This window comes from Ambystoma mexicanum, chromosome 7p, assembly GCF_040938575.1.
Source record: "Ambystoma mexicanum isolate Mex_15411 chromosome 7p, UKY_AmexF1_1, whole genome shotgun sequence".
In the NCBI taxonomy this organism is placed as follows: Eukaryota; Metazoa; Chordata; class Amphibia; order Caudata; family Ambystomatidae; genus Ambystoma; species Ambystoma mexicanum.
Window position 1 is genome coordinate 954,368,944 of NC_090939.1, and position 14,057 is coordinate 954,383,000.

The 14,057-nt window shown below is 48.7% G+C and overlaps 1 protein-coding gene across 2 annotated transcripts in view; it reads left to right on the forward strand.

Moving 5' to 3' along the window:
* The window catches only part of POLA1 (DNA polymerase alpha 1, catalytic subunit), a 2,474,741-nt gene that overhangs the window by 1,200,455 nt on the left and 1,260,229 nt on the right, over nucleotides 1-14,057 (forward strand). Inside the window, exon 27 of one of the 2 annotated variants that reach the window (XM_069637299.1) lies at nucleotides 3,290-3,322. The exons of the other annotated variant lie outside the window; for it this stretch is intronic. Coding sequence (XP_069493400.1) covers nucleotides 3,290-3,322 — 33 coding nt within the window. The remainder of the gene's footprint in view (nucleotides 1-3,289; nucleotides 3,323-14,057) is intronic. 2 annotated transcript variants of the gene reach the window in all.

The following is a 14,057-nucleotide window of genomic DNA, read 5'->3' on the forward strand; positions in this document are numbered from 1 at the left end:
GTAGGCACACAAATAATTCTGTGTTCCACACATGATTTATTCCCTGGACGTATGGATTGGGATTAGCCAAATTCTCAGCCTTCGCCCAAATCTTTTTAGACACACCTGCCAAGAGACCAGTCGCCTGGCGCCCCCTAGCTCCTCTAACGGCTGGTTTAAGAATAACAAAGTAACCGTCAATGATGGGTGCCTCTGACATCTAGCACTCTTGCAGAGAGAACAGATCAACACCAAGCAGGTCCACACTACATGGCTGGAACAGGTGTAACAAGCCCCTACATTTCCACAAAATCAAGGCAGCCTGTGTGTGCATGTGTACTGCAATTGAGGACCTCTTCAGATTGGGCTACCAGGCCTTGCATTTAAAGTGGCAGCAACGCAGGACCGGTGGTCTTCCTCTACCGGGCGGCTTGAACCTTCTGCCTGCACAATAAATTCCCTCTTGTTAGTTCCTGCCCCCTGAGTTTTAATCGTTCATTTCACATTTTCCAATATCAGGGCTGCAATCATGGTGTCTGCCCAGTGCGCTTTAGTGGTCGTTGACTGGCCCCCACTCATGTTTTGAAGTTTTAAAAGGTCATAACCCCAGGGTCTAATCACGTTTGATTCAGTTAAAACCTGGTAAGGACCATATTTGAGGCAAAGTGAAGTATCACCTTGTCCATATTAAAACGATTCCAAAACTCCACTCGGGTATTGTCCCTCGAGGATAAGTCAGACAATGCTTTGGATTTCCACAATATAGCCATCACCTTTGAGCGATTTAAAACCTGCTCCTGGTCCAAAGGGAGTTTCTACATTTTATTGTACATCTCCCCTCTAGTCTTCTCCCCTATGCTATCTGGATCTTCCCTTAGCGTTAATCTACGCTCCCCGAGGGTCATAAATGACAGTCCTTAAGTGGTCCCCCTGTCTGCGTTAGATCTGTCCTCCTTCCTTGGGTAGGTAAACCCTCTACTGCTACCCCCACATATTGCCCAGCAGTCACCCTTTCTGGGGTTTCAACGGCTGACTACCTTTGTCTTTTTCTTCCTACAGTTTCCCACTTTCTATCAGAATCACAGCCGGTATCTGAGGAGTTAAGTTTGAACGGGCGATTCCAATGATACCACAACCGACTCCTCGACACATACCAGTCCTCCCCTGTCTAGTGATGTTACAGTAGGGAGGCCCCCCCTCTGTCGATCTGATGTGCCCCACCCCGGTCCTCACGCTCTGTTTCGGGGCTAGAGGCGTAGATAGATTCTGAATAAATTGCATCACTCCCCTTCGGCCATTTTTGTTCTCTGACACGTTTTGTTTTTAGGTTTTGGAACTGTGGTGTTATAGGGTAGCAGACCTTGTCTTTTTCTTCCTTTACCCCGATTAAATATCTCAAACCTGTGGGGAGCTGGGGCTCCCTCACCCACCCTGAGTTAGTCAGGCTCAATCTCATTTAACAAGTCAGTGCAATAACACAATTGTTCTGCTAGCTAAACATGCATTTTTGTATTCAAGTCTTAACTAATGGATTCAAATGTGCATATTTTGTGCATCGCCAACCATAGTTCTCCCATAGTACCCCCCCCCCCACTGTAGTGCACACATGCCCACCAAAGTATGTCATGCACTTGCCACCGTGGGAGCATGTTCCCTCAAAAATGCCAGGTGCGATTTGCCTCCGGTGTTGAAATGCACACAGCCTTGTACATACACTCCAACTCGAGGCCATGGAGCAAGCCTATCACAGTAGTTCCTTCGCGGAGCAGGATGTTTTGGTGCAGCCAGTTCGGCGCGTGCCGATTACACAGACATTTTTTCTGTGAGAACTGGGCACGCCAAACTGTCTCCTATGGTAAATTGGCCGCACAAAATAGGCCTGCGTCGAACCGGCCATGCCAAAATGTCCTGGTCCAGTTCAAGGAGAGGGGATGTTTGCCCCAAAAGATGAATGTTTTGTCAAATTCACCAGCCTTGAGTGAGTAGCACTCTTAGGGCAAGTTAGCCCGTAATAAAGCAATAGTTCCAATAGAGACAATGTATAAAGTCTTCTCGGTGTGTGTTTCAGTTGCCAGCTCAAAGGGCAGGTTTCCAAACGTGCCCCGCAGTCACCGGCACCCATTTTTACCAAGCAGATGTGGAGGTCTGGTCATTTCAAACGGTGTACTTCTGAAACAGTGCAAAGCTGCTGCAGTTGACGTCCCAACTCAGGAAAAGTTCACAAGTACTGCACAGGTTATAGATATAAAGTCAGGAGTAGCAATTCCACACCGAGCCTAGACCCCGAGCCCCTCACGAAACGCGAAGGCTCGTTTACTCACAGGCACTGCCCCTGCAGCCAAACCCTGTCGGTGATCAAAGCCAACCCTCTTACGGTCCAGATTCTGCGCGGGTCACGTGGACCAAAATGACAATGTAGCGATCTGCGATTTCAATGCGGTTTTTAGTGCAGCAGTATGTTAGTTGATGTTGCACAAGACTTTTAGGCATTGCAGAGTTTTTGCAGTTAGCTCACAAACGGGTGGGGCACTGGATGTCGGGCCAGGGGAGCGGTTAATGGGGGAGGAGTAGGTGGCGCACACTTACAGAACTTACAGTTGCAGTAGTAGGTGGCGTACCAAGTCAAATGGTAGCCGCTCTCTGTTTCACGTTTTTGTCCACGGATCCAACGAGCCTCCAAACACTCTGTCCCACTCCGCTGGGGATAGAGAAACTCCTCTTTTTCAGTTACCACAATGGTTAACAGACTATTGCTGGAAACAGACCACCAGGTGCAAAGCTGATCAATACACCGAACACTCTGTCCCACCCAATTTAGAACATGATCCCTAACCTGAGTACATGCGTAGAGGTTGATAACTTTATATTTTCCTATTTTTGTTTGTGAACCACCAAGTTATTTGCTTACACCACGGCAACATGCCATTCTATTAATTTCACAAAATACAAGTCGATTCCCTTCAAATCAATTTCATAACAAGCTTAAAAAAAATCCACTTATTACATAGTCCTTGTCGAATGGTGTTGACCTATTTGTTACTTTAGTGCAAAACTATTTTCATTTGTGTTACTCTCAATAATGATTTATTTAGAATGGGCTTTAGTCATTGTCAACGACTTGGAAATTGGATTTTTTTCTAAGCGATTTTCTGTTCAGAAACATCAAAATATAACATTATTTGATTGGATTGTGCGTAGTGGCGTAAAGACGCCTACCCAAAAAATTGTGTATGCATTTCGTTGATAGGCTGAGCTGTCCTGATGTTTCAAAATGCTTCTGAGTAACTAAGTTCTTTTCTCTGTATTTCAGATCTTGCTGCATACCAGGGATATGGTACAGAAGGTAAGCAGGTTGCTAGTATGTGACAACTAATTAACGATAAGCGGGCCGCACCTGGTGAAGTTTCGGCATGCTAGGAAATGGCAACCCAAACACAGCAGAAACCATTTCTCCACGGATGCCTCGCGCCGCAGCGTAATCCCTTTTAACCGAGTACAGCTTCATTCTTGTTTCCTAGGCAGATATGTTGCAGCGCCGCTTGAAACCGGCATGCAAGTGTTTCTAGCAAATTAGCAACAGTGTTAATTAGACTTTTCTCTCAGTTGTGCTATATTGTATTTGCTTTACTGTTGTAGTGTTTATTACGATTGTTTTTCTGGCGTCTTTCGTTTTCGTCTAAATGTTTTCTAGTGGGCGGCAGTGTTTTAAGTTTCAAAGGGTTGCTGTGTCAGTATGTATTTGCACCAGCGACTGTACGTATTTATAAGGAATGTGCAATGGACGGTGGGGGTTTAACATTTATTGAGCTTGGTATTCAAAATCTCAACCTATTTTAGCCCTTTAGATAACATTTTTGTTATCGAATACAACTTTACTTTGTAGCTTTTGTTGAATTGTAAAACCAAGATGACCCTCTTTCCGAGTACGAGAAGAGGACGCATCTGCGATAAGGTGCTGTCTTTTTGCTCTTCTGGAAGTTCGCTGTCCTCTACCTTGGCAGTGGCTGCCTCTCTGCGTTCCGCTTTCGAGTGGTGCATGGGGCCAGGTCCGGCTGAATATGTACGGACTCGTTTAGACAGTTTTGGTAACCACCTTGCCTACAGCTGGGGAAAAAACACTCCCAGGCATCCGTGGGGTGCTTGGATTTTAATGCAGGCTACAAGAAATTCAAGGAATGCTGCAAATTATCACGGGACAGCCAGCCAACGGGGAGCTGGCACACTAAATGTCAACTGAAACACTGTTAATCACTCTTGGTCCGCAAGATGCTAATTTAGTCGAATCTGGAGTAAAAAGACAACAAGGTGATAAAAACGTTGCTCTCTACTACAAAGCCTTTGGGAGGTGCAGGCGCCAGTAAAGGCAGCATTTAACTTGCTTGTGCCAAAGCGCGCATTTACTGTACCGTTATTAAAGGATTTTGTTTTGTCATAAGACTGCTAACATGCGAGTAACTTCTTGCCCCCAATAACCCCCCCCGCCCCCCACAGGCTCAGTGCCCATTTCAACTGAAAGGGATTCAGTCCTCCGTTGCGTTCTTGGATATTGCTCAACGAATGAGTACTCTGTGGACTGCTTGGTGAATCTCAGATGGTGTGACGGCTTGCCATCTGGCAAGGGTGTAAAGCCCTTGTTTTTTTTAATTTGGATTAATTAATAAAATGCTGGTAATTCCATCCCTGAAAGGGTAATCTGGTGATCAGATTCCCCTTTCATGAACTCCATGCAAGGGTAATCTGGAGATCAGATTCCCCTTTCATAAACTCCATGCGAAAAGCATATTGTGTATCTGTGTCCTGCTGGATCAGCATCTTTATTTACAGTGCCTGCTCTACCAGTGGCACATAGTATGTTCAGAGGTCAAAGTTGTCCATTTGACAGCTGCAGTAACAGCCACGTCTCTGCAGCGTAGGGAATGCAATTAAGTTATGCCCACTGTATCAAAACTTTGATTTTCATAAGTAGCCATAATGGGGGCAGGGTAAACTCAGAATCTATGCCTGAGCTAAGGAATGGTGCATGACACTACTTATGATGATTGCATCGACATCCAATTTGATATCGCATGTCGGCTCCTGTGAGACAGCTCAGTTGTGGACGGTGATGCGTGTTTTGGCCAGAATGGCTGAGCCTGCCAAATGACAGAACTGGAAAGGACAGGAACTGGAATGGCCACGCCATTTCTTTGGTGTTACTTTGAGGGCAGGTAACACCCTCCACCAGGGACAGACGCACAACAGGCAGCTTCCCTGGGCCCATGCATCAAAGGAGCACACCCATTCAAATGGAGTTGCAGCACCCTGCAGTGAGGCATTTCTAAAGGTCTTTAATCCTAGTGAGAAGGGAAGGTGTTTAGAATAGACGGGAGGGCGCTCTGTACAGTGTTTGTAGACTCGCAACATCTTGTTTTGCTCTGCCTCTCTCTCCTTCCTGTACCCGTCACTTCCTCTCGAGCTAAGCGCTTTGGGTGTGATGTTGGGGCTGAACCACCCCCACCTCCGTCCTTCCCTCTTTCTCCTCCTCCTCACCTGACAAATAGTCCAGAATTGAAGATATCTGATGTCTTTGGGCGCAGTAATCCTCCTTCGTTTCTTTTTTTTTCTGAGCCAATGTCTCTCTCTCACGGAAGGAAGCCGCAGTGTATTGCTAGAACAAGCACTACCTGTGGCCCCTCTCCTGAAAGGGCCAGAATGGGGGAAAAAGCCAGCCGGGCACAAAAACCCCCAACAGCCGAATAGCAATAGCAGGCGTCGGCCACGTGGATGCAGAATGGAATGTGGGCTCCAATGGACTCCGCAGGAAGTAAATGCTTGGAAGTGTGGAGCGGCCAGAACTGGAACAAGGTAAGTAAATGGAATGAAAGATATGTAAGAAGCCAGCGAACACACCAGCACCGGACAGAAAACCAGCAAGGGCGGGGGTAGCAGGAAGGAAGCCGGAACATAGAAAGTAAACAGAACACGAAGGGAGAGAGAGAGAGGGGAAGGAAAGCAGGGGGTGAAGGGAGACCCCAGCGAGGAAAAGGTAAAACGGAGAGTGAAGCCCCGAGAAGGCAACCCACCGGAGTGGCACCAGAACGGGGATAAAGAGAGGAAAGAATAAGCGAAAACGCTAGCGTTAAAGGCAACCAGGAAGGCACAGCCGACAAAGCAGCTGATCGAGCGGGTTGCAAAGCACTGTGAACAGGGAGGGTGTGGCTAATAAGCCTCCCTGTTCAGTTTCAGAAAAGCTAGACCGCTAAAAGCCACGCTGGGTAAGCGTGGTGGGGTGCCTCAATGGTGGCCTGCGAGCCACGATCGGGACCACAATGTCCACGGAAGGCGGCGCATGACAATAGGCTGGCAATCTATAAAGGTTTTCTCCCTCCCATATTTTCCCCATCTTGGCTATATATCTTCCAGCTGCCTTCGGAAGGTTTTTCAACCAGTAGGGTCGCCATTCAGCTCCGCTTGGCTACAATGTGTAACCATAATGCTGGACGTGTAAGGGGGGGACAGCACATATGTAGCCATTGGTGCTCTATGGCCTCTATTCCTATTTTCCATGCACTCAGTACACTGCTCAAGAATTCCACAAGCCCTTTTGAAACTAAAATGTGTCATTCCGAATACCAAGCTGGGCTTCAAGCCTTTTTAGGCTCACTGATCCCCAAATGATCTGCCTTTACAGTCTGAAAGAGAAAAATGATATAGAAGACTGTAGTTTGTGCCAGTCCATGCATGGAAGGGCTCTTGGAGAGTGCTAAATTCTACACCTTCCTCCACAGGGGTGGGGAAACACTCCTTCCAAGTCTCCTGCTGCGGAGCCCTCTTCCAAGAATGGCCAGTATCTGGGACGACTGGGTGAAATGCAATTCGGGAAGGACAGCTACCATGAAAATGGCTGCAGATAGAGAAGAAGCGTTGTTACTGTAAGACTTGTTCCCCTAGCAAACATTCTGGATACCATTTTTTTCTTCTCATCCCGTAAAAAGTAGTCATCACTCATGGTCCAGGTAGGACTAAGAAACTACTGGAGCATCACCACCCTACGTTTCCCACTCTCTCTTTAAGCTGGAACAGGGGGAGAAATTCGGACCATAGATGTTGGACATCCATGCCAAGTGCCCAGCGCTGGTGTCTTCGCTGAACGTGCTAGCCCAGGTGCTGACTTCCTCTGCTTTGGCACAGACTCCTTGCTGGAGTTTACCCTGGTTCTGGGGGCATATTTTGCCAAAATGAGTTGGATTTCAATCATAAGGGAAATCCCATCCCTTATGGGTTAAAACCCTTGATTTTAGTATAAGTGGAGGATTTCCAAGATATGATGCCTGCCTACAACGATTTGACTTCTGACCTTCAGAATGCCAGTGTGCGGACACAGCCCTGAACAGGTTTTAATGCAGGCCTCTGCATATGGGCAGACTTATGCTACCTTCCAGCGAACCATTTATAAGGTTGTTTTTAACTGAACGTGTCTGCTCAAGCCAATGCACTGGTACAGTGGGACCTGAAGGCCGTTCTGACACTTCTGCCTTTCAACCGGCAGTGCCTTCCCTGGTGTTGGCTGTGTGGTTAAAACTGTCCTCCAAAGTGTCAGTAGACACAGGACCTTAGAAAAAAACAATTACTGGGGTGCCACCTATCCAGCTTTCCTGTGAATACTTTCCAGTCCTGAGAGTCTGTTAGCTCAATCCTCACCAGTGGGCTCAGCCACATTTTCATCCTTGCCTCTATATAGTGAAAGCAAGAAGTTGACTGCTTTTGGTTAAAAAGTGTTTGCTTCTGATAGTCTCCCCTGACAGTGAATGCCACATGCTCCTTGAATAAATTCACCCACTGTTTTGAAATGTGATCTCTGAGACAGCAGGGAATAGCCCCATTTCTGATATCAAACAAGATTTCCCTTCCCTTGTTAATGATGGAATGAAGGGGGCCTGTTCAATCCTCCATTTGGGGATTAGACATGACTCACTTGTTGATGAGAGCCACAGGTACGCGCTCCGTCAGCCACAGACATTCATGGATGTGAACGTCTGTTGTTACCCCCGACATCCAGGCTAAAGTCTTCAAGATGCTGGTCTACTGAGATCCGCTTCAGTCAAAAAGCAGATCATTCTCTGGACAATTGTAAGGCCTCCACCTCTACTGCTAAAACATTTGGGTTGGTTGCCCAACAACATGCCTCTGCCTCCAGAGCTTATTCCTTTTGGGTCTCTCCCTCCTTCACATACCGCAGTTAGGCCAAGGCTCCCTCTAGCCAGCAAAGCCAGCAGTTTATTCCCTGCCAAGGTAGTGGCAGGGAAGTGCAGAGTTGTTTTTTCTCTGCCTCCACTCCCGCTGGGACTCCATGTCCAAACCTCCACTGAATTGGACTTATCTACCGCAACCTAGTGGAATTGGGCTACTCTTCCATGTCAGAGTTGCAAGAACCACTTTGAACGCCTGGGTCTTGCAGGTAATCCTTCAAGAATATTGCTTCCTGTTCATTCAATGAACTCCTAACTGGCCTCATCCTCTCCCCTCTCCATATGCATTCTTGCTGGAGAAATTCTGTCAACTTTTTGTGAAGTGTGTGTGTGTCATAGAGCTGTTGCCTTAAACAGAGAGAGTGGCAGGGCCTGGTACTTTAAACTATTTGTTGCTAAAGAAAGATGTGGGGCCTACTTCCAATCTTAGACCTAAGCTTCAACATATCCGCCGGCACATGGACAAGTTGAAGATGGTCACGTTGGGCTAGAGCTTCAGGATTGGTTGGTGTCATTGGATCTTCCGCATGCTTATTTCCATGTGCCAATACATCCCAAGCACAGGAGGTACCAGAGGTTTGTGATCGACATCTCACATTACCAGTTCCAGGTACTGCCATTTGGGTTTACCTCCACCCGAGGGTCTTCACCAAGTTGTGGTCTGTGGTGGCAGCCAACCTAAGAAGGGAAGCAATCAATGTCTTCCCGATGGGTTAATCTGGGCCAACTTGCAGGGACAAGCCCGAGGTCACCTGTATTGTCTCTGCCGATTCTGACACAAGTTTGAATTCTCCCTTAACTTAATGTCCCAGATCACACCCTCACAAACCTTTCAGTTTATTGGGGCAGACCTCACTCCCCCGAGGGAAGAGCTTTAAACCTAGAGCAGATGGTCACTAAATTCCCAAATGCCGACACTCTACCGTCCCTGGAATTTGTACAGTTTCTTGGTCTCATGGCATCCTTCATTTTTCTGGTGCTGGAGGCTAGACTGAGGATGAGATCACTTCAGTGGGTTCTCGGATCTCAGCGGTTACAGTAGAATGGATTGCTTTTCACCAGGGGGCGTAGTGGACCTCGAATCGGCGGTCTATCCATCTTGTCTGGTTCTCTATCATAGGTTCCGGACGTTATGTCAGGCATCATATATATACCACGTCACTGCTCCCCATGCATCAGTTCCTTTTTTTCCACACGCTTGCAAGCTACATCGGGAACACGACTCTAGTTTATTCGACGTTCTTATTGTACTTTGTAACCAGGGTTTTGGGCTACAAGCAATGCTGCGATTGAGAGGCCAAAATGTCTGACCGACCCCCATGACGTCTATGGTGTCGTGGTGCTAGTCACAAGGCGTGCGCAATGCTGCAGTCAAAATCCCCTGCATGAGATGGGCGGGAAACTGGCTTTGGGCCGACCTGTCGCCAAGTCTCTGGTGCGGTCCTTCATCTGATCCTCGGAGGCCAAGACAGAGGAGCCCACCACCATCAAGGGGAAAGACCGACGACATAAGAACAACAAAAAACGGTCCCAGTCCAGGAGCCATGCCTAGTCTTCCTCGCGGAAGAAACAACACACCACCATCAACACAAGTCCAGCTCATCGTCGCAACGAGGTAAGGCCTCGGCGGGGCCAACCACTCGAGACGAGGGGGAGAGTTTGAAGGCCTCTATGTTAGAAATGTTTAAGACTCAAGTGGCTGTAGGTGTGGCTCTGGCCCCCAACCAGCAAGATTTGGCAGCAAAATCGGTGCTTGGTGCTCGCAAGCTAGCCACTCTGTCTGCGTCGAAAGCGTCTTCGGGTGTTAATCCTTTCAGGAATAAGTCACCGTAAGGTCATAGGGCCGAGGCTCCCGATGTCTCTCGGTTGCCCGACCGTCCTTCAGTGCAGAAAATGCCATTTGCATCGATAGATTCGGCTTCAAAGTCTATCCTCCAGCATTCAGCGATGGTTTCGTTGTGCCACTATCGAGATCGTGTTTCTCCGATTGAATGCATTCCATTTTCGGAGTTGAGGAACATAACTCTGAGGACACGGTCGACCCAGTTTACACAGGAGCTGGCGGCGTTGACTATTTCGATGACCAGGCCAAATTATTGGCTGTGGCTCAGTGTTTACTTGATGACGGGGGTCTGGATACTTCTCCAGACTTGGAGTTAGAGCAAAAACAGCTCTATACCCACACTAGTGGGAAGTTGAGGGAACTGATTCACAGGGTAGTTGACACCCTGGGCTTGAAGGCTTCCACTGCCCATCTTCAGGGGTATGATCTTAATGACATTTTTGGATGAGAGTTCTGCAGTCGAGGACAATATGCCTTTAAACCCAGCCATTGCAGACCCTTTAGCCTCCTTATGGCAGCACCCTTGTTCCATTCCCCCCGTGAAGGCCAATTTCACAGGGAAGTATAGGCTGATAAGAGGAGATCCTACTGTCCTCGCCACGCATCCTTCCCTGGAAGGGTTAGTGATTCAGGCTGCCACTGTTTCCACCAGACCCGCAGCATCCACCTCTAATCTGCCCTCGGCCAGAGAGGGGAACAAATTTGACGATTTGGCCAGAAAGGTATTCACTACTGGTAGCATGCCACTCAAAGCCACTAGTGTGGCATGTGATTTCGCCAAATATTTGTTTGGCTTATGGAAAGCAGAAGAACAGGCTGCAGAGTACGTCCCTGAGGGTGCCATGTAGGACGCCTTTTTACAGCTGGTCAAAGATGGGAAGGAGGTAGCCAAACAGTCGTTGCAAAAGGGCCTGGACGTAGCAGAATGTGTTAGCAGAGCAATGGGTTCAGCAGTTGTGATGAGACGCCAAGCTTATCTTAAAACCTCTGGCATCTCCCCAAATTCCAGAACAGGTTCCTGGACATTCCTTTTGAAAGTGACCTGCTTTTTGGGCATAAAGCGGACAAATCCTTGGAGGAATTCAAGGAGTCAAAATTGGCTGCTTAATCTTTGGGTCTAGCGGCGCTGGCAGCCGAACCTGCCTTTAGCTTCGCCTCCAGGGACAGAGGCTATATAAGTTATGTACCCTATGGGAGGACGGCACAGCTACCGCATGCGAGGCAAGGGCAGAGGCACTTTTCGCGTTCCGCAAGGGGCACAGGGGCTTCTAGAGGCCAACAAGCAGCAGCAGCGGCAGGGTCACCTGCGCCCTCTAAGCTACTTTGATTTCCCCTCCCACAATGCACCGGTTGTTTACCGATGCCTGGGCCCTGCAGTTGATTCTTTGGGGTTGTTGTCTGCCTTTCCTAAGAGACCTCCAGACAGACCACCCACCCTAATCGAACCAGGACAGGAGCTCCAGGAAGGAGCCCTGTTGCCGAAAAGTGCTGTGGAAGAGGTACCTCCCGATCAGAGGGGGTCGGGTTGGTATTCCCGTTACTTCCTGATGCCCAAGAAGGGAGGGGGTGTCCATCCCATCCTTCTTGGGTCCATCCCGAACTTGTTCAAGGCCCTGGACCTCGGGGCCTTGAACAAGTTCATGTTGAAGGACAAATTCAGGATGGCGACAATGAGAGAAATTCTCCACACTCTCGAACTCCAGGACTGGCTGGTATCGATAGACCTACAGGACGCTTATTTCCATGTGCCAATACACCAGAAGCACAGGAAGTTCCTAAGGTTCCTCATTGGCGATGAGCACTATCAGTTCAAAGTGCTTCTATTTGGGTTGACCTCAGCGCCAAGGGCCTTCACCAAGCTCATGGCAGTAGTTGCGGCTCACCTCAAGGGATCCATGGTCCATGTATTTCCGTACCTGGATGACTGGCTGATCTGAGGGAAGTCGGCGGGGCAAGTCTTGTCTCATCTGGAAGACACCTGCCTACTATGCACAGGCTGGGCTTCTCTCTCAGCTTGAAGTCCCATCTGATGCCAGTTCAGTGGCTCCAGTTCATCGGAGCAGTCTTAGACACCTGGGCAGGGAAGCCTTTTCCTCCAGAGGAGAGAGTCAGTAACATCGCCCAGATGGTGCCAACCACGCCACTCTTAGAGCGGCTTCCTTCCTCCGCTTATTGGGTCTCGTGGCCTCCTGTATTTTTCTAGTGCCAGAGGCAAGGCTGTGTATGAGATCCCTCCAATGGCTCCTGAGCGACCAGTCTAAGTACCTGGAAGTACTCACGGATTGCCTTTCGGTTGTCCAGCCAGGTAGTCTGCGGACTCGTCTGGTGGAAAATGCGCAGCAATCTATTGGCAGTGGATTCCTTCTGGCCACCTTGGCCTCAGGCCCGAGTGGTCACGGATGCGTCCCTGAAGGTTTGGGGCACCCACTGTGAGGAATTTTAGGTGAGCAGCCTCTGGTCTCCATCAGCCAAGTGGCATATCAACAGGCTGGAGTTGCAGGCCTTCAGGTTAGCCATGAGGGCCTTAGTACCGTCTCTTAGAGGAAAGCATGTCCTCGTCCTAACGGACAACACAGTGGCCATGCATTACCTCAACATGCAGGGTGGCGTGCACTCTCGCCCACTCGGCACAGAAGCAATTCAGCTGTGGTTCTAGTTGAGAGAGAACCAAATCTCATTCTAGGCAGTTCATCTGGCGGGGACAGACAACAGCTTGGCGGATGACCTGAGCAGGCAGAACACGTGCTCACACGAGTGAAGTGTGCCCAGAAGTCCTAGAGGAGGTCTTCACTCTCTGGGGTACCCCTGCAATGGATGTGTTCGCCACTGACTACAACACGAAGTGCAAACAGTTTAGCTTGAGGAAATTCCCGGCAAACGGTACACTTTGGGACACAGTTCTGGTGGATTGGACCCTCCCTCTCCATTATGCCTTCCCTCCGAATTCCATCATTCCTTGGGTTCTTAGGAGTCTGAAGAGATTTTGAGCATCCATTATCCTGATCACCTGTATTAGGTGAGGAGAACATGGTACTTCGATCTCCTGGATCTGACCATGTGTCCGCTTCACTGGTTGCCTCGGCATCCAGACTTCCTCACCCAGTTGGAGGGTCGGGTTCTCCACCCAACCCCGGATTCCTTCAACCTACATGCGTGGCTCTTGAGAGGATGAGGTATGATGACTGGGATCTATCAGAGGGGGTACTTAAGGTATTGCTGGCTGCAGCCAGACCTCCTACTAGATCTATGCATGTGTGCAGGTGGAGGAGATTTGAGGCATGGTGCAGGGAACACGACACTGATCCTATCTCTTGCCCTACCACCACAGTGATGGAGTTCCTTCTCTCACTGGCCTCTTCTAGTTGCTACAGTGAAGTGCTATTTGGTGTCCCGGTCTGCGTTCAAGAGATTCCCAGACCAAGGTTTGTTTTTCACCCTTCCGGTCATGACCCGGTTTCTGAAGGGCTTCCTCAAGTTTCTACCAACCCCCTTTGTTGTCCCAAATTGGAATCTTAGTCTGGTTCGACCTTTTTGATGGCGGCTCCATTTCAGCCTATGCATTCATGTTCTTTGCAGCTGTTGTCCCTTGAAACAGCTTTTTGGTTGCAATCGCGTCTGCCAGGACGGTTAGCGTTCTGCAAGCCTTGTGCAGCAAACCTCCATTCCTGAAGTTCCTTCATGAGAAAGTCTCTTAAAGTCAGGCCCAGATTCCTTCATAAGGTAGTTTCAGAGTTTCATTTTTCCCAATCTATTGACTTACCTGTCTTTTACTTTCCGCCGCATCCCTCAGAGGAGGAGGGGCGTTTCCACTGCCTTGATCCGAAGAGAGCGTTAAGTTTCTTTGTGGCTCATACGTCTAAGTTTAGGAAATTAGAACAGTTGTTTGTAGCCCATTCCTTGTCTAGAAAAGGCCTTGCCGTCACTAAACGAACCCTGTCACGGTAGATCATCCTGTGCATATCAGAGTGTTACCAATCGGCTGGCAAGGAGCTTCCAGCAAATTGAAG